The sequence below is a fragment of the Falco naumanni genome, chromosome 6, assembly GCF_017639655.2.
Source record: "Falco naumanni isolate bFalNau1 chromosome 6, bFalNau1.pat, whole genome shotgun sequence".
NCBI classification, from domain to species: domain Eukaryota; kingdom Metazoa; phylum Chordata; class Aves; order Falconiformes; family Falconidae; genus Falco; species Falco naumanni.
The window spans coordinates 337372-361510 of record NC_054059.1 but is presented as its reverse complement, the minus strand read 5'-3'; the positions used below and the strand labels follow the sequence as shown (position 1 = coordinate 361510).

The following is a 24139-nucleotide window of genomic DNA, read 5'->3' as shown; positions in this document are numbered from 1 at the left end:
ACATCTTCCATTTTCACAGCATCCCGTGCCTAAAAATACCCCAAATCACTTTGCAAGCTTCATGGGTTTGACATTCTGTTGGTAAAAAGCACAAAGCATCCACTGCTGAGATGCACTAGGGTTTTAGTAACAAATCACAATTCTTTAGCCTTGTCTAACAATAGCAGACAACAGCCAGGGGCATGAAGTAAAAACACAGTAATTCAAAAGCACAGAAGAAATTTGGCCAACACACATTCCAGATGAGTGTTTGGGTGGTTACACATTAAAACGGACATTTCCCTCCTGAATAAAAATATTCTGGAGTAGCAATTTCAACCTTCTTTTGAACGAAAAAGAACACTAAAAAGCTCCTTTCTGTAGGAATATGTCTTCCTCCTGCCTTAACTATCTCTGGAAGAACTAGGAGCAGTTCTTTCCTACAGACACTGTAACATGCACCTAGAGTACAGGCAGCTATCAAATAAAATACTCCTGGAACTCCACCGAATCACAGAATCGTTTAGGTTGGCAAAGTCCTTTAAGATCATAAAGTCCAACCATTAACCTAACACTGTCAAGTCCACCACTAAACCATGTCCCTAAGTGTCATGTCTACACATCTTCTAAATACCTCCAGGGATGGTGACTCAACCACTTCCCTGGGCAGCCTGTTCCAGTGCCTGACAATCCTTTTGGCAAAGAAGTTTTTCCTAATATCTATCTAAACCACCTCTGGCACAACTTGAGGCTTGTTATCACTTGCTACTTGGGAGAACAGACAAACACCCACCTCGCTACAACCTCCTTTCAGGTAGCTGTAGAGAGCAATAAAGGTTTCCCCCTGAGCCTCCTTTTCCCCAGACTAACCCCCCCCCCCCCCCCAGTTCCCCCAGCTGCTTGTCATAGGACTTGTGCTTCAGATCCTTCACCAGCCTCATTATCCTTCTTTGGACACACTCCAGCACCTCAATGTCTTTCTTGTAGTGAGGAGCCCAAAACTGAACACAGAATTCAAGATGCGGCCTCACCAGTGCCCAGTACAGGTGAATGATCACTTCCCTAGTGCTGCTGGCCACGCTGTTTCGGATACAAGCCAGGATGCTGTTGGTGGCCACCTGGGCACACCACTGGCTCATGTTCAGCCAGCTGTCAACCAAGACCCTCAGGTCCTTTTCAATAACAGCATCAAACATTTTCTTCGATGGGAGAATGGTGTGCCAGTCATCCCTCTTCCATATTTGTCCTCAGTCCATTCTTGTAAAGATAAGATATCAACACAAACCAGCTCTGACAAATGTTCCACTTCCCAGAGGTCTGTCCCACCTGGTTGTGGTACGTGGTTTCAAATGTGAACAAAAATGTAGACTGAAAGGTCCGGTCCTGTTGCCCTCTGGACCTTCCATTTGCCCGTGTGTGTTTTAAACAACTGTTTACCTTGGTTCCACCTGAACAGTTACACAAAATGAAATAAAGTTGAAATAGTCCAGGTAGCACGTGACAGCTTAGCCAAGCGCAATGGTCTCTTCCAAAGTGGTATAAACCTCCTGCTGACCTGAAGGAGAAAATAAGTAAAACTGATCCCAAGAAACAGCTTCTCTGCAAAATGGGAGATGCTTGTACACATCACTTGCATTGTTCATGATCTCTGTACTCATCCATGTCCACATCTGAATCAAAGAGGGAGTGTCCAGTGTAATCTGTGTCAGGAGTTTGAGAAATACTGTTCCCTTCCTCATCAAATGTTTCTGTCCTTGAATAAAAACTGAAGTCCTGCAAAGGGGAGTAAGTCTTGCTTGCTTCACTGCTTTCCTCAGATTCATACAAAGTGTTATCATCATCATGGTGCCATTCTGGCCAAAATTTCCTCCTTATTCTTTCACAATACATAGCAAGGTTAATCAGTTCTCCTGCAACACAGCACAACAGACTCCAGTAAATACATCCAGTCAACAATGCTTTAACTCAACTTCTAATGCAGAAACTGTTTGGAAACAAATTGTGCAGGTTCTTGCCAAAAAGGTTTCAAAATTCCAAGATCCCATCAATCCTTTTAGCAGCTGTTTGTAACTTTCATGTAACTTAAAATACTTATTAACAATATACATACAAGGGTTACACTGCAATAAGCATCAAAGTACACAGCAAAATAACTATCCCAAATTCAACCTCTACAGAAATAAAACAAGACACTAATACTGTAAATGTTTCACAGTAGAATTCTTGATGATTTTGCAGAAACCTGGTTTCTAAAGACAAAATTTGATCCTATAGATACACTGATTTTGGGGGTTCCACCACCAGATGGCAGCGTTGTCTGCAAGATAAATTCATATTTTTAAATTTATATGCTTACTGATCACCCCTGATGTTCCTAGCCTTAGTTTCTTACGTCTTATGTTTACACATATATGTATGCTTAGAGTGTGCTTAGAGAATAAATTACAGAAAACTTCAAAGAACAAAAAAACAAGATTATATGAAAGGCAACGTGTATGTGAAACCCATATCACCATCACATGAGTAGGTGGATGGGTACAAAGAATCATCCATACTGCTTAGGTATTTGCATCATTACCACCTTTTCATTAGAGACAAACTTGTTCAACAAACCTAGTATCCTTCTTGAAAGCCATGGATCCTTCAGGGTTTTATCTATGATTCCCCAGACATCAAGGGGAAGAACTATACAGACAATACTTACGTCCTCATCTCAAGTATTTTTTCCTCAGTTTTAATAATGAGCAAGTCTGTACCTCCTAACTGTTGCTTTAGTAGCACTCCTGCAGAGTAGATCTACAAGACAGATTCATTCCTTTTACACCTATTTCACATCCTTTTCCTCCTTAGCCCTTCCCATTTTTCATACTGCAGTTTTAATCTGAGAAGATACTTTCACATCTATACCACTCCCCCCCCCCCCCCAAAAAAAAAAAAAAAAAAGTGTTTCAAGGGGAGGAGTATGTTGGTTTCCAACTCATGCAAAAACACAGTGACTCCAAAGTCAGGATGGACTTCTTCGTTCCTTGCCCAGCATCTTCAGCAACAACAAAGGCTGTAATTTCAGTAGAACAATAGCACTTGCAGTTCTACCATCAACAAAACTACTCAGTTCAGCAGAATCTGGCTCACGGCCTGTGCTTCTGTCTTCCTTGTACTTTACCAAGCATTCATCCCTTAGAGGCATTCAGTCTTTGCTATGTTAAATAGGGAAAAGATCAAGTACAGGAACCGAAATAATTACCATGTAGAACATTAAACAAACAAGAATTTTAAGAGGAAACATTACAGGATACAAATGCTACATCAAAGGCAAGAACAGCCTGCGATGCAGTTGAAGCAAATCAATCCAAATGTCCTTACAAAGTGCTCCAAGTTGAAACATGGCAAATACCACCAACAGTTTTTCATCAGAGGTCACTTAAGCTTTCTTACCTTTGATTAGTCTCTCTGGTCGAGTCCCTGGTAGTGTCCACATTGCCTGGGCCAGATGCCCAAATACAGTGGCATCAACAGTGGAAACTTTTGGTCCCATAATGTATTTCTTGTCACCTGTAAATACAACAGCAAATATTTCTCAAATGGATGTCACTTCTCCCCCCAGCTAAGAAAAACAAAAAAATTTCCCTGGTTACATCTTTAGCATTTTTTTAAATTGAAATCACTGAGTTGAAAAGGTTCACTCATTCAAAGGCAGGGATTCAACTTTGAATAGGTTTCAAAAGCTGTTGCTTTTCACCTGTTCAGCAGGTGAAATCTCTTACTGTAGCTTCCTCTGTGCTCAGCAATTCTATAACTAGTTACAGAGCCACCACTGCCCAAGTAACATCCTCTGCTTGTCACAGCTGGCAGCACATACACATTGCACTACAACTTTCTGCATCTAGAATCCTCTCTGCAGCCAGCAGATGCCTGAAAGCATGATTTTCTCCTCTAGTGCAACCCTAAAATCATTCAACCATGGCTGAAAATCATGAATGTACTTGCTGAAAGGATCTGGGCAGCCTGTATCTCTTGTGCACGCAGATCCAGTTTCAGGTTACCCATCTGCTCACACCAAAAATAAAGTCATACCCAAAACCTTCCTCTCCCACCATTTGTTCAAGCTGAAACTGATGCAGCAGTCAAATTGGCAGTGACTGCTCAGAAATGACCTGCATCTCCAGGAGGAGGACAAAGACATAGGCAGGAGTGAACAGCTCTTCTCACACACCACCAGTGCAGTGCCCCCACCCCCAAACACTGGTTTCTACCTAACAGGGACCAAACAGAGGCACATCAGGCAGGCAAGTGAAACAGCAGCAGCTTGTGCCTGGTCCAGAGGTGGGACATGTCTGCTCCACAGTGCTATTCTGCTTACCTCTCTGGGCACCTCAATGCCATGATGGTCTTAAGTGCCCACCACAGCACAAAGAGATGGACAACTACCTAAGACAGGGAAGAAAATCACATTTCAAAGCCACTGTTTGCAAAGAAACATCCAGTGTAAACTTGTTTCCTCAACACAGGCACAAAACCTGGAGCAAAGACTGGACATAGGGCACACAGATGAAACATGCAGTATTGCAGAGATCAGGTTAGACGGTTGCACTGTCCATGCCTTGGCACAAAATGCTATAAATTCTTTTAAGTGTGGTACGTAACTGAATTCTCCAAATCCAGTTATCCCATCTCCCTGGGACATTCTTCCCCTGCCCAATATAAGCTGCCTGTAATTCAGCAAGTTATTAAATGTTAAGGTTATTGACTGACTTTAGAAAAACTGTCCAGCAGTAAAATGCATCAAATTCCAGAGTACAGTATAACATATGCTGTCATCCCCCTGTACAATAGTGTAGGAAAGCAGCGCTCAGGAATAACCAATAACAATAACCTCCACTAGCCTGTCAGATGTAATGTTAACATGGAGTTAACTCTCCCCAGCTCTTTCACAGTTGCATCAATCTACTGCTTGAAAACTATGTACAGGGTAAATGTTGTGTCTTTCCAGTATTTATGTGATGCCTAGAATTCATCAGTCTCAAACACGGCTCTAAAATTGGTCCCCAAACCACAGTTACATGCCAACACTAGGTACTTTGCACTCTAAACTGGGTCTGAGACTCGATCCATAGCAATGATGTGCTGGGAAGTAATACTACCGTTCCCATCTTGCTACAACTAAGGCAGGCAGTGATTAAGGGCTAAACCATCCCACTCTTTTGCAAATACAATTGTTCCCCAGGCACAACACCCCACACCTTCACATGTGTGGAAACAAAGGGGATAGGAAAAAAGAACTGTGGTTCCATTAAATTGTAAATCTGGTTTTAGGTCACCCTGCACCATGTAACATGGCCTCCATGCACATTTCCTTCTACCAGTTCCAATCTGTTCCCAAAACTTCTAGTGCAACTTTTTTCCAGAAGACTTTCTGACAGACCAGGTATCTCTCAGTGTCTAGTTTCACGCCAAAATACACAGCACCTGGTAGCATCCAGGCTGCCGTTGTGCTCATCATCTCGAACACCTCTCTGCATCCCTTAGTTAATCCAACAGAAACAATCATCTGGTCACACTGGACTTGGATCAAATTTATACTACCCAAGGAAGAGAGAGGCACACAGCCCTGCTATTTACAAATGCATGCAACAGAGGATTCAAAAGCAGCTACTTCAGCACTGTGTCAAGAAACCCCAGCAAGATACCTACCTGCACCCTTCCACAGCAGCGTATACAGCCCACAGAGGCTGCTGTGGGACATTTCAACACTAGAGGATCATGTTCAGGTTAGTCCCACCTCTGTGTTTCAGCTCTGAGCACCCCTGCCCTCCACAAAACATCAAATGCTTTTCAGAAGCTGGTTCAAGTTGCTGCTTGCCCTGCAACTCCCTACTCAAAATCCCCACTTACCCAAATGCCTGAGGCAGGCAGACAGCTGACAGGGCACCAACAGATTTACGGGCACTGCTCACTCACTTGCATCTTTTAAGTAATTACCAAACACATATTTTTATATACTGCTAGTTCATATGCCCAGTTCCCCCCACTTCCTTACACTACTACCAGGCATAGTAGGGAACTACTATAACACAAGGATATTATGTTTGTGGTTTAAAGACTGTATGACAGAGAGCAAGCTGATACCAATGGGGCAGGCTGATCCATCACAGGAGGGTTGGTTCCAATTTCCGTGTTTATAAGAGATCTGGAAGAGTCTGTTAGGGAAATAGGTACACAGGAGAAGGAAAAATGATTCTCAGAAATTAAAAAGAAAGAAAAAAAGCACCCATAATATGACTGGGAATATCAAAATGAGCATCACAAGACCTGGCAGCTGCCAAGTCATCATTCTCTGGAAGCAGCTCTTGGAATTTAAAAGTTATTCTTCCCATGTGAATGGTCTCTGTTAAAAAATGGGGAGCATTAATCTGATATGCATGATAACTGACAGTTACAGTTTGTTAGGTGCAGTTATTCTGCATGACAGGCATCCTTTTGAAGCTCTTTAAGATTGCCCCCTAATTAACAGCCAAAATCCCAACTACTTCCTCTTCTGGGAAAATATATATAGGCACATATACATGGAGGGGAATCTTAAAAAGATCTTTGGGCAGGCAGTAAGTTGACTTCTCCTTCGCCCTGTGAAATAGGCAAGCCCAGTCAGGCTGTAAGTCCTTGTCCCACTCCCTGTCCCCGTCTCAGGATACTACCTGGAGGCCACAGTTTAACTAGACTCAACCATAAAGACCTGGCAGGCAAAAAACTGATCATGCTGATGTTAATGAAAAATCAAGGCAATTACAGAAAAGTAGACAAAGGCACCAATAATTAAAAGGGCAAATACAATGATTCACTTAACAGCACACTGACTGATCCGACATCCTTTTCAGAGGGGAAGATGAAAAAAATACAAAATACTCAGCTGGCAATATAGTAAAATAACAGGAATGCCGCAGATGCCCATCAAGGCTTTTTGAAGTACTCAAGATACAACATTCTCATCAATAATCTGGAAGCAAAAATAAAACCTCTACTGATAAAATATGTATCATACAACTAAAAAAAAAAAAAAGTTGATATAGTGAAGAAAACATCTTATCCTTGAGGATTTCCAGTGATTTTCCCCACCAAAAACAACAGTAAGAAACTATGTAATTACACAATTTACCTGCACAAGGAGATGACCCAGGCTACCCAAGGACAGAGAAAGAACTAGGAGGAGCACTTGCCTGCAGGCCTGGAATCAAAGTCTGATTTGCAACAGGCCAGATTTTGAATAGATTTTGATGGTGACTAACATCTGTCACCAATTACTAATGAAAGTGATGGCATTTCCACCTGCTGAAATCTCATCATTAAAACTGGATACCTTTTAGAAAGATACATACTTCAGCCAGAAAAAAAAACAAAGACACAGGCCTCAAGACAGCAATCAAGCAGTGCAATTCAGAGATCTGTCTAGATGATATAACAATCCCTTTGAACCTAAAACTTTACAAATCTGAGTGTCAGTATAGACTCCAGAGACAGAATAATGCAGACTTCAAATAAGCAAACCAAGAGACTTACACAGATACTTGGGAACACGTTTCAGTTTTCTCTTCAAGACTACGTCTACTCTCAGCAGACAGGGATAACTTTAGCATAGATACATCCACTGCTGCTCCATTCAGCCTGCAAGCATCGTCTAGCCAGAACTAGGGGGCTGTGCTGAGCTCCCAAGTCACAGGTTAAACTTGCTCCAGGTCCTCTCCACCCCATTCCTCTCTGCAGCATACATGGAGCCATGCAGTGCCAACCTCAAAGCTATGGCAACAGCAGTCCCACAGCTGAAGGGTACCTTGAGCTGGCCACAGCTCTGCAGCAGATGTGCCCGGACCTCCTCTTATAAACTGAGCTGCTCCCTCCCTTCCTACCCCAGAAAGAAAAGGGACCTCTTAAGCTCCAAAACCAGGTTTTCTTTGAAGAGGCACTAGAATAGGCAACCTTTTTTTGTTAATATTTTGTTGACAAATAAAATGCAGCATGAGAAAGTGTTGACAGAAGAGGAGTCGTCAGAAGAGCTCTTCTCCTTGCCTACTGTGCCTGTTCATCACATGTCTTTTTGCCACCTTGCTCTCAATCCAGCAACGTGGCAGGTTTGCTTCAGAACACAGTTACAGAAAACTCTACACAGCCCCATTCAGGTCTCCTGTAAGTATCTTCCTTTCCCAAACACCCTGGAAAAGCATCTCTCTTCCTTCCCCTTCTCAGCAAACACTCTGTTTCTGCATTCTGCTGGGCTCTCTTCACTTTGCTCCCTCCATCCACTCCACACTTAACTATTTAGAGCATGTGCAGTATGTCCTCTGCCCAGAGCACAGGGCAGGGAGGCATCCCTCCTGCCCTCCACTCAGCCGCCTCTTCAAAGCAACCATAACGAGGAACAAAACAGCCACACAGGTACCACCTCTCTTCATTCCTTGTACAAGAGAGACACAAGCTCAAGGGAAGCGACAAACTGCCCAAACCAATTCCTCAAAATGCAGATTTTACACAGAAGCACAATACAGTTAGCTCTCAGCAGGCTGCAAGGCAAGAAGCACAGTGTCAACAGCCCCAATAAAGACTTCAGCCTGAGCCGCACAACAGAAATGATGCTCATGTGGTTCTAGCTAAGTGAGGTCAACCTTAAGGCTAACCCTATGGGATCCACCCATGACAACCAAGAAGCCTAAACCCACCTGTTTTGACAACAAAGACCCATCTCCTACTAGCAGCTTTGAATAAAGCTGCCAACACCAACAAAATACAACAAAATCCAGTTCAAAGTAACATCTGCAAAGGGTTTTCAAATGGCAGCCTCATAACAATCTATCAGACAGCCATGAGTCCAATGTAGAAAAAATGAGACAACCCCAAAACATAAGTAAGAGGTTTCATTTGCAGAACTAAACACTACGTTCTCCTAAACTCACATAGCAAAATGCTCTTCCAAAAATCACAGACCACGTTCTGCTCCTCTAGATACACATACCCGGTGCTCAGAGAAGAAAGCCACTTACCTCTCTCCTCTAGAGACACAATTTAGTAGCAAACAGTGGGGAAAAAAACTGTCCCTGCCAGAATCTGGGTGGCACTGAAAGACAGCAGCAGTGTAGACTCTACCTACTGACAAAATCAGATTATTTGTGTATGTGATCATGCTGCCAGGAAGCATTCACAGTCAATTTCATCCTGTGGACAGCAAGCTATGAACAAAAGAGAATGCCTAATTTGCTGTACATTACCCAGGAGGCTTGCTAGAGTCCGCATGTCCTTCTCCATCAGCATGTACATCTCCTCCTCCGAGAAGCGGCCAATGCCATGGCCATACATTTCCCGCTTCACGATCCCTTTGGTCAGATGACAGAGGATCCACTTCAGCAAGTCACTGAAGGGGCCAAAAAGTGAAACCATCTTTCGCGTCTCATGAAGATTTTCCACCCATTGGCAATAAGCTAAAGTCCTAGAAGGATGCAAAAATAAGTTATAGTGGTGCAATACCCAGACAGCCCATCACCACCCTGCAAAGGCTCACAGACAGGTTAGGCAGCAAGCTTTCTTAACGCCGAGTGCTCACCGCCTTGATGGAGAGGTAGTTTCCAGTAAAGAGTAGACCCTGATCCAACGCAAGAGCAACAGCAGAGAAACTGACTTTGCAATGCTTATGCAGACTGCCCAGTGCTTATCCTCTCAGTAAATCATTAACCACTTCAAGAGAAAATGAGATTCACATTGAAATATAAAATAAAAGCTGCCGAATTCTGCTAAACTCACATAACGAAATGCAGTGCCAAAAGGATTTATTAGCTAAAGATAACCGACTGCACAGACCTGGGGAAAACAACAGCCCACAAAGAAACCAGTATTTCCCAGCAGTCTGTTGTTCTTGCTTGCGATACTGCTGAAACTTAGCCAAGCAGTAACTCTGCCCCAACGTAAACACTGCAGCAGTCATTTTTCAGAGGATCTCTGCTCACCTCAAACCAACAATGACACAATCTTTAAAATATTCGTTAAACAATGAAGGGGGGGGTGGTGTCATTGGGTTTGTTTTCTCCTGTATTTTCTCTTCTCTTCAAAATGTTAATTTTTATGAGAGTCACATTTCTAAAGGGATCTGTTGTACTTCATCTTTATTTAATGTCAAATATATTCTTTTGAAAGCTGGTATTATAAAAGTTTGTCTTACAAGTTGAAATTTTTGTTTCCTATATGAATTTTTGTTCTTTCCTACTATCATAGGCAAACAAAAAATTGATCTGTTGCTGTTGCTACTCAAGAAATTTATGAAAAAAGAAACATTAGCTTTATAAGTATCTAGCATCTTCTGACATTACAAGAAAACCAAAAAGACCGTATGACTTTTGTCACCAAGTTCAAGGGATGTTCAAAAAAGGGCTAAAGACATCTCAAAGTAGACATGACAAACATGTGAAACCAACAGCGTCTCAGATACACTGGGAGTTCAGATCCATATTCCATTATGTTTGTAGCAGTTTCCAAACTGAAAAATCTAAAAATGGATTTACATAGGTGAGAACATAGGAAAACAAGCTCATGGAGACATGATAGACTAGAAGCAAAGCTAGACTGAAAATCTGAATTATCGGAAGTTGCAAGTTCATATACTCAATTATGTTAAATATTAACTTAATAACCAAATGTTTCCATTTCAAATATGACCAGAGCTCCATTTTTTTTTTTCACTTTGGTAACGAGTTTTATCATTGAACGTATTTCTAATTGCACATAATTTCCTTAGTGCCGATATGGATCGCCTAATTCAAGAAAGAAAAACACAAACCAAAGCAGTATCTCCTGGAAAACTCCTATGATTATTTTTTTTAAAATGTATGCTTTATCAAACCCCTGTATGTCATAAACAGAAGCTGAATTCAGCACCACTATCAGAGAAAAACCACCTTTACGGCAGTAAAATGTTCTAATCTTTAAGTTTTCACAGATTCTTTATTTGAATTACTAATGAGATGAGGTAAAAGGAGAATATTTGGCACAACAGCTGGAAAAAAAAAAAATCTATTCACAGCTTAAATTTAGAATGCTCCTAACAGAGTGGGTGAAAGGCATTTTAATTCTATTAAAAATTGTCCACTGCAGGACAATGCTTTCTGCTCAAATTGATTTCATTAAAGTCATAACAGTGAGGCATGTGCGGGTTTTGCTGCAAATGCACAACAGTGAAGAACAAGAATGCACCTGCTATGTTTCTGATGGTTTTTATCCTCAACAGGTTTCTCCACAACCTCTTGCACTGTACTAATATGACAAAAGCACACTGCTGACATTTCACACGCTTCATTTGTCAAATGGGGGTGTTCTGCACAATCCTTGTTTTTCAGAATGGATGGATCAACTGAAGTCATTGGGCTGGTCTCAGCACAGCAGAGTTTGAAACAAAGCCAGATTTAGTGAGAGGCATCAGCACAAAAGGGGGAACATGAAGCCAGCAAGCACAGGAGCAAACAGCTACTGAAACTCCAGAAGTAGTAACTTCAGCTAGAAGATGTGGAGACTGCCTTGGTCTAGGAACAAAGGTAAAACAGGATTTAAGAAGGATGGAAAGACTGCTGAAAGTGTAAGGGCACTCCATAAAGCAGAACATTGCAGCAGTGACGCCTCATGGGCCTGGGAAAGGACAGGATCCCTTAAGCAGATACAGGTCTGAATAGGAAGAAAAACTCCAGTCTTGATGCAAACACTGCGAAACAATTACAAGTACTATCTATATGTGTAAGTTACTTATTACTTGAATAAGCTACAAAACTTATATACAACTATATATAAAACTTGCTTTCTGAGAGCACTGCTGTGTGTCTCGCTGTAAAGCCCCTCCTTCCCCAGCACACACCTGACTGGCTTCACTCAGCAACCCTACAACACAACTTGGTTGCTTTAGGACAACAGGTCTGGGCATGGAGAGAGATGACAACAAGAAAAAGAAGCCAAAACAAAACAGAAAATGAGAGGAAACTCCACTGCAGCATTTTTTAAAAGTCACCCCAGCTTATACAAGTCTAATTCAGCCCTATGGACTTGCTATCACTATTGTTCACTCCAACCAACTCAGTGAGCTGGCACAGCACTGAGAATATCAACCACATCCAGGATAGTTTTAATTTCATGAGACAGGATGAACAAGGTTTCCCACAAAGCTAATTAGCCTATACTTTAAAGCAAAAGTACATTTCTCCAGCGCTCGCTTGCTCTGGGAGAGACGGTCTTTGGGTCTGGAAGAGGGAGAGATCAGATCAAGTGCTTAACGATCAGGAGAGCAGCACAGGAAGAGCAGAACTGAACAGGATTTAGGTAATCCTGCTTAGGCTAAACTGTTAGACACAATCTTAAAACATCTGCTTGTCACTTTGAATGAGTAAAGTTGTCACATGTCCCAAGTCTCAAATTTACATGGGCAACAAAGGCAGCTAAATAGACAACCACAGAGTTTACTTCTAAAACGCTATGGTTCTGAGCACACAAAAGCAAAGAAAAAAGTAGGCTCAGGTTCAGAGAGGCAGTTACAGGCACTTTTTAAAGTCGCTTTACAAATACTTTGTTAAAAGAATTCTATTCAAAGGTTCATTACCCCGTGCTTCCTACCAAACCATGTTCCTCTGCATTTAATCCCACCCGCTGACCCCTCTGCTCAGACTACATCACTAAAGTATTATCAACACTACAAAAGGTTAGCAAATGCCAAAAATCAGGTAGTCTACATTACCTACTTCAGCATAATTACACATTTTAAACTACAGTTAGTATTTACAGGATGACATAATTATTTTAAATATTGGCCTAAACTAAGCATTTTGGGAAACATTAACATTCCCATTTGTGCCAGCACATCTGTACAAATCATAGAGTATAAATAAAACAACAATGCATTAAAGAGCAATGCTATGGGGGTAAAGCAAATCTTAAATCTAAATGTAACAGCAGCTTTGGCCTCAATACATAAATCAGGAGAGGAGATTGAAAAAGTGACTCATCAACAGCAGCTTGCCTGATTATCTCCAAACTGCCTAAACAACAAGGCAAGGATGTGAACTGGGGGTTATTTTTCCTATCTGAACCTGTGCAGACTGGAATTTCTTGATACACAGAAGGATTATAACAAATTCATTCCACAATCAGCTGCAGAAACCCCACCTGCTGTGCAACTTCCCAGAGCAACTGGCTTTTAAACCACCAGCAGCATTCAAGCCTCATCATCATTAATAGCAGGAGAGACATCATTTTTACAACTGGCTTGCTGTATTTAAACATATTTATATCATAAACATATTTTATGTTTAATACATGGCAAGTCTCAAAACTGACCAAAGTCAGATTCATTTGTATTCTCATACCATGTTTTTCCTGTACTTCAAGCACTCATCACATACGCAACGTTTACATGGTTTTCTTGAAAGACAAAGCAAGAAATGAGTTAAGTACATATGTGCATGTGTATACATACATATACACACGCATACACACTCATAAATCACTAAGGTTGTGTTTGACAATACAGCTAAACCAATCTAACGGGTTAGCTTCGTTAAGCTACATATTCAAGGCTTTAGGTTCTCACTAAGCACTTCAGTGTCTCCAGCCCAAGATCCCTCTCCCGAGACTCAAGTGCCAGAAAGCACCTCGCAGTGCCTGCTTGCCCTCCAGGCACCAGAACCTGCCTGGACTGAATGCCAGCAGTGCTGCCAAGCCCAGCATGCAGCACCAGAAGGATGTGAGAATGGGACATCCTTACACTGAGGTCTAATCCCACTGACATACTGCAGATATATCAAAATCTCAAGGCATCCTGACGGTGGTTGTGGATGCCCTGCCGGTTTCTGAGGGCCCGTGCGTTGCTGCAAGCAGTGGAGGTGACCCAGGGCAACCCTTCAGCTGATGAGAGGTCTGCAGCAGATCCCAGACCTGGGGCAAGAGCCACAAAATTGGTCTCCTCCCATCTCTTCTGCTGACTTGGCCCAACACCCATTCAGGTTAGCAAACTTTCTTCTTTGGCCAATTTAAAATACCAAAAGCCTAATAGTTACGGCATTCTCCAGGGACAGGAGCTCTAGCACCAGCTCCACATCAGTCTTGTGCATCTCAGAAATACGCTCTAGTCCCCACACATAAATAAGTATGTTCACTTGCTTGCTGTCTTTCTGCCTGACCCCTGACACCACTGGGGCAGAGGCAGGGTGTCTAGAAGCCGAGGTTCACAACAGCCCTGCATTGCGCTCAACTCCAGGCAGAGCAGCAACTTCCACCTGTAAAAGGCACTAACTGGTTAAGATGAGCAATTACCTTGGCAAAAGCTAAACATTTCAGGAGGAAATGCTGAGCACCTGCCAGGATTAGCTCCATCCAGAGACAGCACACCACAGGATGTACCTTGCTGCTTTGTTTGATAAACGTACTACAGTATTACTTATTTATGATGAAGCTACTTTGCATGCTACTGGCAATGTAACAGTATGAATCACATTTTATATCACTGCTTTGGAGGCTTGATTTTATAAACCTTACTCTGAAGAAAGGCAACCACAGTTACAAATTCCTCACTGTGGGACCTGAGGACACCATGAACAAACCCCAAGTTGCTGGTGGGAAGTGGGGAGGTTCAGGGACTGATGTGAAGGAATCCCACAACCACAGATGCAATGTTGTCAGGGAGAAACACAGTCCTAGACTGATTTTATTTTGGTGTAACTACAGGATGGTCAAATTTGTTATCCAGGAATTACAGCAGTACAACTGTAATGCCTCATAGCTCAGGCTTTGCCCAGTACAGAGAATTGGCATGGTGTAACCTCACCAATATAGCAAGCCTCTGGTACAGCCACACAGCAGGGACATACAATAAGACTTACAGTTGGGTATGTTACTACACTGCAGCAAATATACATGCCTTGGGGAAACTCAACTGTGTGACTAAACAGGAAAGGCAACGGGGATATACAGCCAGGCACGCACATCTCTATTCTTACTTGGTCTAGCTTTGTCCACTCATTTCAATGCTACCTCCGTGGGTCAGCGCCTGAATTTGCCATACCTGTACCCTGCGCTCCCCTATGTCACACCCAGCAGTGCCAAGTCAGCTCAGAGGGAGCCTGGATGGACAGGCAACATCTTCACAGAGGAAAGCGCAATTTGTAATTGAGACACAACAGCAGTTTAAATTTCTCATCAGTAATGTCACTCCAGTCTTCAAAAAAAGGTAAGAAGGCAGACCCAAGAAACTACAGGCCCATCAGCCTTACCTCCATCCCTGGAAAGGTGATGGAACAGCTCACCCTGGAGGTCATCTCTAAGCACATGGAGGAAAAGAAGGTCATTAGGAACAGTCCACAAGGATTCACTGAGGGGCAATCACGCCTGACCAACCTGATAGCTGCCTATGATAGAATGGCTGACTGGGTAGACAAGGGGTGATCTGTGGATGTTGTGTACCTTGACCTCGGCGAGGCTTCTGACACTGTCTCAGTAACATCCACATACATAAGCCCAAGTGTGTGTTAGGTGAGTCACTGAGGTGGACTGAGAACTGGCTGAATGGCAGAGCTCAGAGGGCTGTGATCAACGGTGCAGAGTCTGGCTGGAGGCCCTGGGCCAGCGGTGTGCCCCAGGGTCAGTGCTGGGTCCAGTCCTGTTCAACTTGCTCCTCAGTGACCTGGATGGAGGGACAGAGTGTGCCCTCAGCACGTTTGCTGGTGATACGGAGCTGGGAGGAGTGGCTGACACACCAGGAGGCTGCTCTGCGTTCAGTGACACCTGGCCAGGCTGGAGAGCTGTGCAGGGAGGAACCTGATGAAGTTCAACCAAGGCAGACATAGGATCCCGCACCTAGGGAGGAATAACCCATGCACCAGTACAGGGTGGCTGACCTGCTGGAAGTCAGCCCTACAGAGAAGGACCTGGGAATTCTGGTGGACAGCAAGTTGACCATGAGCCAGCAGTGTGTCCTGGTGGCCAGGAAGGCAAATGGTACCCCGGGGTGCATTAGGAGGAGCATGGCCAGCACTGCGGAGTGCTGTGTCCAGTTCTGAGCCCCCCAGTCTGAGAGAGACACGGAACTACTGGACAGGGTGCAGCAGAGGGCTACAAAGACTATTAAGGGACCAGAACACACCCCTTAGGAGGAAAGGCTGTGAGAACTGGGGCTGTTTAGCCTGGGGAAGACTGAGAGGGGATCTCATCAATGTTTACAAATATCTTCAGGGTGAGTGTCAAGACAACAGGGCCAGGCTCTTTTCAGCAGTGCCCAGAGACAGGACAAGGGGCAATGGGCACCAACTGCAGCACAGGAATTTCCAGCTGAATATAAGGAAGAACTTCTTTACCCTGATGGTGACAGAGCCCTGGAACAGGCTGCCCAGAGAGTCTGTGGAGTCTCCGTCTCTGGAGACATTCAAAACCCACCTGGAAGCGACTCTGTGCAACCTGCTCTGGGTGAACCTGCTTTAGCAGGGGGTTGGACTAGATGAACTCCGGAGGTCCCTTCCAAGCCTGACCACTCTGTGATTCTGTAACATTACATTTAAAGCAGCTAAGTCTACTGACCATGAAACAACCAACACTAAGGCAAGGAGATGAAGCATGAAGGGATTAAAAGGCCTTTAGCAGCCATAATAATGGAGGGGGGGCGTGGGGGGGGGTGCACGAACAACAAAAAAAGTTACATTAATAGGCTGCCTGGATCAGGTTTTTGAGGCTACAGCACTGCTGATGGATATAACTGGTGAAGGTCACACTTCTTGGAAAGTAGGGATTACATTTCTAAACCACATAATTTAAATCTGTCTACTGAATGCTAAAATTGTTTCCAGGAAACACTAAAAATTATTTGAAGAATTGTATGTACACATGTTGCTGCTCATCTTTGATCACAAGGTGAAAGAAAAGTTGGATACATTTACCTGTTTTAAGTCACACATTGTTTTGAAGGGAAAAAAAGTGCAACATAAATGCAAGACGTAGTACAGCAAGGACTTAAATGCATGTTAGAAATCAGTATTTCCCAAATATTGGGAAAAAGTCTTGTGCCTGCTAAGGCAGCCAATGCAGCACCCAAGATGCCACATCTACCCGCTACTTCTATGAATCCAGACTGGAAAAAGGCACTTAAAAGGACTGAAATGTGAAGTGAGAGTGGAAATCACAGGTATTACTTTCAAAGGTGTCAGTAAAATGCATACAGTACCAGCAAGGTTCTATTTATGTTTTCCATTCATATACATACTTCAGCTTCTCAGGATACTGGGACTAATAGCGTATCCTATCAATTGGCAGCACTGTCAACAAGACCTATTAACAGGAATACCCCGTGTTACAGGAAAGGCAATAATTCATATCATAATGGCACACACAGATAATTAGAATCAGTAACTGTAAGAACACCATATCCCAGATTCACTATCAACAATGGATTTGTTCCCCTGCACCTCTCGAACCACAAATGTATTCAGCCATCCTGATTTTTTTGCTCTTTACTAACAAGGCAGAGTTCATACCAAACAGGACGGAGGAAGAGCCCACTACTGCTCCCTTCTGCAAAGCTGCAGGCGAAGCACCCAGCTCCCTACCTTGCTTACACAGCGCTTACACAGCGTGACAACTTTTCAGGGGAATTACCCCCGGCTCATACTAGCGTACGCAGAAAGAAGAAGCAGTTTTCTAGGGTGAAGAGTGGTGAAATTAATAATTGGGTACCCAAGCTTTCTGCAAGAGAAAGTAAGTATTCACGTCCAGGCACAAGCACAGGGACAGATCTGACAGCACAAGAACGCGGCCAGCCTTGCCATGCAAGCTTACCAGTATAAGTGCTCCTCCACCATTTTTGTCACAGCTCTGGAAACAGCTCTTTCATGCGGACCAAGGTGTTTATTTAAATTCACTCCAAGTTTCTCTTCCAAAAAGTCAATAATGAACTCAGTGCCAGATACTTTCTTGTGATTGTATTCAATCCAAGGCATTTTCCCTTGAGGGGAAAGTTTTCCATCGAAATAGTTCTAAGAAAAAAAGCAACCAACAGACAGACAAAAAAAGCCCTTCAGATTCTGTTTCAATGAGAATAAAGCTTTTTAAATATTCTTCTGTGTTTCTAAAGGCAACATTATCCAACAAACTTTTTTTAAAAAAATTAATACTCTAGAATAGTAGCTGTTCAATCAGAGCAACAGCTTTACCCTATATGACAATTCAGGTAAAATTCTTCCCAGGTCCTGCAAGGTATTACACGTGTTTATGCTGGCTGCCACATGATGTAATATTATTCAAGTACTCAGACTATTTAAGGGTTGGAGATGTTCAGATGTCCCAAAAGTCGGGTCTATTATTCTAAACAAGTTTTTAAACACAGGATTCACAATTAATTTTGGCTCCTGCATAGAGCAGCAGTTTTCAGGTTAAATGTACTTTATAAAGATTAATTCACTACCTATCTCAGATGGCTGCATTACCTCCAAGGATAAATCTCAACCAGTCACAAGCATATATAATGAAAGGCATATCATTGCCCCAATGAGCGGGATGGAAATCTGCCTTTACACATGCTTTTGCAACTTCATAACTTAAGAATCTCATACATTTACAGACACACTTGTTACGATTGGGTCTCCACCAGCCCAGCATCAGTCCAGCACTAGTGCGTTGTTGAACACTGGTCTACCTGCTCAGCATAGCGTTCCCACAGAAGTAGCAATGTATTTTCTCCATTTTACAGTTGGAGAAGATGAAACACAGATTAAAGAATTTATGCCTCATCTTGACAAACACAAGAGGAACTGCTGGCTGCCAAAATGTGACATTTGACTTCAATTCTCTATTACTCCCAAAGGCAGAGACATAAGGCAGAACCTCCTTCCTTTCCTGTGATTCCCATCCTCGCATTCCTGTTATTTAGAGAATGAAAAAATCCTAGGTCAGGAAGCCAAGCCATAAAGGCTCACAATAAAGGCTCTGTACTCAGTCTCTGGTAGTCACCCTAAACATTTCAGGATCTAGCTCCTAACTGCTGGCAGTTTAGGGTTAGCAGTCCTGGATTGCCCTGTTCGGATCTCATGTATTTACCTGTCTTGAATCCACTAAAGATGGATTAAGGTCCTCTTGCAGCAAGGAGTGTACACCAGAACGCACCTCCAGTTCAGTCTGAGACCACAGCATTCTGGCTACTGCACAAAACGCAGATGTACAATGCACTACGAACACGCGGCCATTCCCAGAGGCTTTTCCCTTGCTGATGAAAGCAGACAAAATGGGTAACGCTACTGGAAAGCAATGCCTTCTGGCTATAGACTTTTCTGGGATTTCTGCCCAAACAAACAGTATGGTAAGGACATCAGATTATGTAACATCTCATCTACTGCATCCCTGTGTGGGTGAATAAAGCAACTGAATCCACCCCCAGCCTGCACATGGGGGTGACATGGGGGTTATTACTTTGGTCCATGGAAGAAACTCTGAAAACTACTGAACATCTGAAACTGAAAGGAACGCACTGCCCCATCCTTCCACCTTCCAGACCTTCATCAAAAAGGCTCTTCCAGCACTCAGACATACTGATAGGTTTCCATAATTTTTCATACTACAGAATCATAAGCTTTTTCAAGAACTACATAGCATGTCTATATGGCACATTCTGGCTTAATCTTGGTTAAGCCCTTTCAGTAGGGGATTTCCCTTCTTGTGCACAAACACTGATGTTTTGCACAAGCTGCTAGATATGATACTGTTTACTGCATATTGCAATTACTGTAGTCCATATCATTTGCAACCTAGAAAAAAAGCAAATTCTTATTATTCAACTGCTCATTTCTTTGAATTCATATATGTGATATATATTAAATATATGATGTAAAAACTCGTTAGTACCACGATAATATTACACTCAAAAACACAAATGAGAGCTGAAATTCTCATAGGAAAGTTGTTTTACCTAAACTTAGAAAAGCCTTAACAGCATTTTCATGTTTCATTACATATAGTTTATTAAACAAAATAGGAAACATCTTTTAAAGACCTGAGAAAACCTTAGTCTCCCAACAAATCTGTTATACTGTTCTTGTATCCACTGTTCTCAAATGGGTATTTTCAGGCTTAAAACCTTGGTATCCTTATGGCTGCTACTGATTGCCATCAAATATTTATCAATTTTCCACTTAAAAATTGTTCCAGCTGCAAAGCAGGCAGCGGATTTGGAACTACATGGTCTTTAAGGTCCCTTCCAACCCAAACCATTCTACAATTATCATTAAAAAACTAAAACAAACCCAACAAAAACATTCCCTCATATCTCATAGTACATTTAATTGAACTGCAATCTGCAAAGCAACAATAACAAGAGTTCCCAAGAACCTCATTTATAGCAGAATTTATAAACAGAATGGCATAGGGCACTTCTGGGGTAATTTTATAGTACTATCCAGAAGAAATTAGGTTCCACATTTTCAATTACTGCTGCTTATGCTTTTCTTTTACTCATATCTCTTCCCAAGGAGGCCACCATCTTCAAAGACCTGGCATGAAAACAGCACATTTCTGCTGTGCTAATTACTTATCGGATTATATAAACAGTCAGTTCTTCATATTCATGACTGAATCAGGAACACCCAAAAGATCTCTAATAAGTGCCCAAAATGGGCTCTTTTCAAACCAAGCTTTATCAAGAAGATAAATGCTCTGAAAAAAAGGTAGATACTATGACAACCCAGCCGGGGTGGGGCTGCCCAAATTATTTTTGATGGAGAACTCACACCTAGAAAGGCAACTTCAAGAAAACATAAGCACATTACAAGAGCACAGCTGTTGGGAGAAATTCAGATGACAGTAAGGTAAAAATGTGTCACCCAATTCTGCTTCTCGCATGCCATTAAAGCATGTTGTGTAACACACAGCACATTATTCAATAATCTGATGTACCATAATAAACACAAGGAATTGGAAGAGTAAAATCAGTCTGACCACCCCACTGCCTTTTGTTCACTGTTCTACAACCCTTCCTTCAAAGCAGCCCTTCTCCAGGAAGGTTACGACCACAGCAAGTCTCCAGAGGTGAGCCCTGGCACCAGCTGCCACCCAGATTGCCAGCACTTTTCCATCACGTCCCTGCTGGCACACGGGAAAGTGAAGTGTTTGATGCTGCGACAGCCGTACCCCCTACACAGCCACCCGGCCACCCAATGGCTCCGTCACCTACAGTGTCCTACAGGTAGGACAGCCACAAGGGAACAAAGTAAAAGTCTCCAGGTAGTCCAAGCATAGGAAACTTCGTAAGTCCAGCTGAGAATGGCACTGCCTTCTGGCTCCCCTCCCGCTACCTGCTGCTCCCCTACCACTTAATCCCATGGTAGCACCTACACCTTCCTCCACCTGCCAGAGCCGAACACAGTGCCGTACTCCTAACACAAGGATAAAAACAGAATTTGCCTCTTTCGGAAAAAATGTTGCATCCTTAGCTCATAAGCTTGGCTCCACCAAACTCACCTCTAAAACCCCGCATACAGGGTCTGTAACCTGACAAACACCTTAAACCCGTATAAACCAGCACAACTAAAACCAGCAACCTGGTGCTCCCAGCACTCGCAAAACCCACTCCTGCTCCTGCAGCGTGGCACATGGAGCATGTAGGGGACAGAGCTGGGTTAAAACCAAATATACTCTGATCCAGCCTGATCTGGCGCAGAAAAGCACATGCAGGAAAGGACAAGGAGCCACTGAAGGCAGGACTGTTGCTTTTGGCGGTCCTGCTGATCTACACCAGCTTAGTATACTCACAGCTAGCAAGCAGGGATAAAGTAAGGTGCAACACCAAAAAGCAATGCTGACCTTCAGTACAGAAAATCCGTAAATCCTTCTATCTCCAAAAAGGTGGGTGACTCACTTCCACCTAGCATTAGCTGTCTAAACGACTCCATCCTGAATCACACAAATGTGCAGTGTTATCTTTGGGAAGGGACATAAACGAAACATTCTTCCAAACATCCTGGCATGCAGCAGTAAAAAGTGACTTGAACCCATGTGGGGTAAGCGTGCAACTTACCCACAGCTCAGCCTCTTTGAGACAAAGTTGCCAAATTTACATCACTTAGAAAAAAACAGAGAAAAGAAGAAAAACAAACAACAGTTCTTCTACCTATGATCCTCATTATATTTATCACCACTGTTGTATCATCTTAAATGCACTCAATGCTTTACACAGAGAAGAAACCTGTCCCACGTTTCGAAGAGCCAGCATGCTGTACAGATTACCAACACTGTAACAACACCCACACTAGACTCGCAGCATCACAACTAAACCTTGACTCCAAGAGGCAATGCTGCTAAGATTCAAATTTCTGTTCTCACAGCTTTCATTCACTGGAGCAGCTTAGGCTGCATCCCCTGTGGGGAGATGGCACAGAATGACCCAGGCACAACTAATGAGCTGTATTCACGACCTCTAAAAGCAATCCTGTCTCCCTTCACTGGGGCAGAAGCACCAGCAATGGGAGGTGAGGCAAAAGGCCCGCATGTCTTCCCAGGAAAGCTCCACAGAGATACCCTCCATGAAAATATGAAGCTGCAGCTGTCTAGTCTTGATCTCTTTAGCATGCTGAAATTCAAAAACCAAATAACATTATGCTTCAGTTTTGAGGCGTTATTTAGCTTCATATAAACTACAGACTACTCTCCCATTTCAGCCAAGTTAATTTCTAACATTCATGCAGCTTTGCCAGTTAAATCTAGAGCTATTCCAGACCAATCTTATTCAAGTCATATCTTTAAAGGTTACACACCAAATTTAACTGGAGACATGAAAGCACTGGGTGTACCCGCCTAGCTGTAGGTGTATGTTTACGTCTCCCTGGGCGAGACAGACTGGGGGGCAGAAGAGACTGGATGCCTGCTTGCCATTTCAGACAATTACAGCGAGCTGCAATGTAAAGGAAAATGGCACCGTGTACCTGGTAGGGTAAATCAGCCATCCTCAGGTAAGTTTCCATTTTCAGACAGAACGGAGATAAACTTGGAACACCATTGGTAGGCCTTGAAAACTGATGCAGTATGATAGCATCTTTCGAATCAAGCTCTTGCTCTTTCCTGTCAAAAACAAAACTGAATTTAAAAAAAAGAAAAACATGACTACAACACCCACACCCACGGAGAAATCCCGCCCGAGGCAACACGCGCCCCTTGCCGGAACGGGCTGCGGCAGCGAGGAGCCCTCAGCGCGCAGTGGCAGGCGGCAGCCTCGGCCCGCCCTGCGCCAGGGGCCGCGCCAGGGCCGCCCCGGGCCACCTGCGGAGGACAGGCGGGGCTCGCCCCCAGCCGGCTCCTGCACGGCTGCAAAGGGTAAGGGGGGGGAGGAAAAAAAACCAACAGGTAAATAGCAAAAACACAGCGAAAAAGAGAAATCAGGCCGCGCCGCCCTCCCTCCTTAGGTAAGCGCCGCCTCGGCCCCGCGCTGAGCGCGCCCCCGGCTTCCACCGCCGGCCCTCCGCGGGGAGCGCCCGGCCCCCGCAAGGCCCGCCGCCGCCGCCGCCCCCGCCGTCCTGCTAGCCGCCCGCAGCCTCACCGTATGGCCAGCAGCTCGTGGAGCAGGTAGGCGGCGGCGGCCAGCAGGGCGCCGCCCGTCAGGTACAGCGTCTTCTTCCACCAGGAGTCGGAGCCCAGCGCCGCCATGGTGCCGCCCGCGCCCCCGCCCGCCAGCGGGAAGGCGACGATCTCGCCCCCATAGAGGGCGGGCGGCGGCTCCTCGGGCCCCGCGCACCACCCCAGCGAGAGGCTGCGGTTGCGGCTCAGGTCTGCCACGCAGGAGCGGGGCGCCGCCAGGCCCACCCCCCACAGCATGCTGCGCCCGGGGCCCGCATCCCCCGCCGCGCCGCGGAGCCCCCCACCCGGCCAGCCCTGCCCTGCCCAGCCGCGGTTGCGGGGAGGGCCGCGCCGCGCTGGGCGGCTCCGGCGGCTCACTCAGCCGTCGCTGCGCGGCTGCGCAAGGCGGCGGGGAGGGGAGGACAGGGGATGGGGTGGGCCGGGCCTGCCCCTGCGGAGGGGCGCCGCCGGTCCGGGGCGGGGGGTACGCGGCGCCTGTCCGAAATTGCGGGGGAAAGCCGCGCTGGCGCTTCGAGCCGGCGGTGCCCCGCCGAAGCCGGTCCTGTTAAAATGCCCG

The 24139-nt window shown here is 44.3% G+C and overlaps 1 protein-coding gene across 1 annotated transcript; it reads right to left on the bottom strand.

The window, feature by feature from the left end:
* Nucleotides 1-1482: 1482 nt before the first annotated feature.
* FAXC (failed axon connections homolog, metaxin like GST domain containing) lies at nt 1483-23867 on the bottom strand. Its single transcript, XM_040599164.1, has 6 exons — nt 23546-23867; nt 22935-23070; nt 17806-18002; nt 9231-9448; nt 3415-3531; nt 1483-1889 (listed from the first exon to the last, which is right to left on the bottom strand). Exons 1-6 carry the CDS (start codon nt 23818-23820, stop codon nt 1606-1608), a joined length of 1227 nt encoding a protein of 408 aa, XP_040455098.1. The 5' UTR covers nt 23821-23867; the 3' UTR covers nt 1483-1605.
* Between the last annotated feature and the right edge of the window lie 272 nt (nt 23868-24139).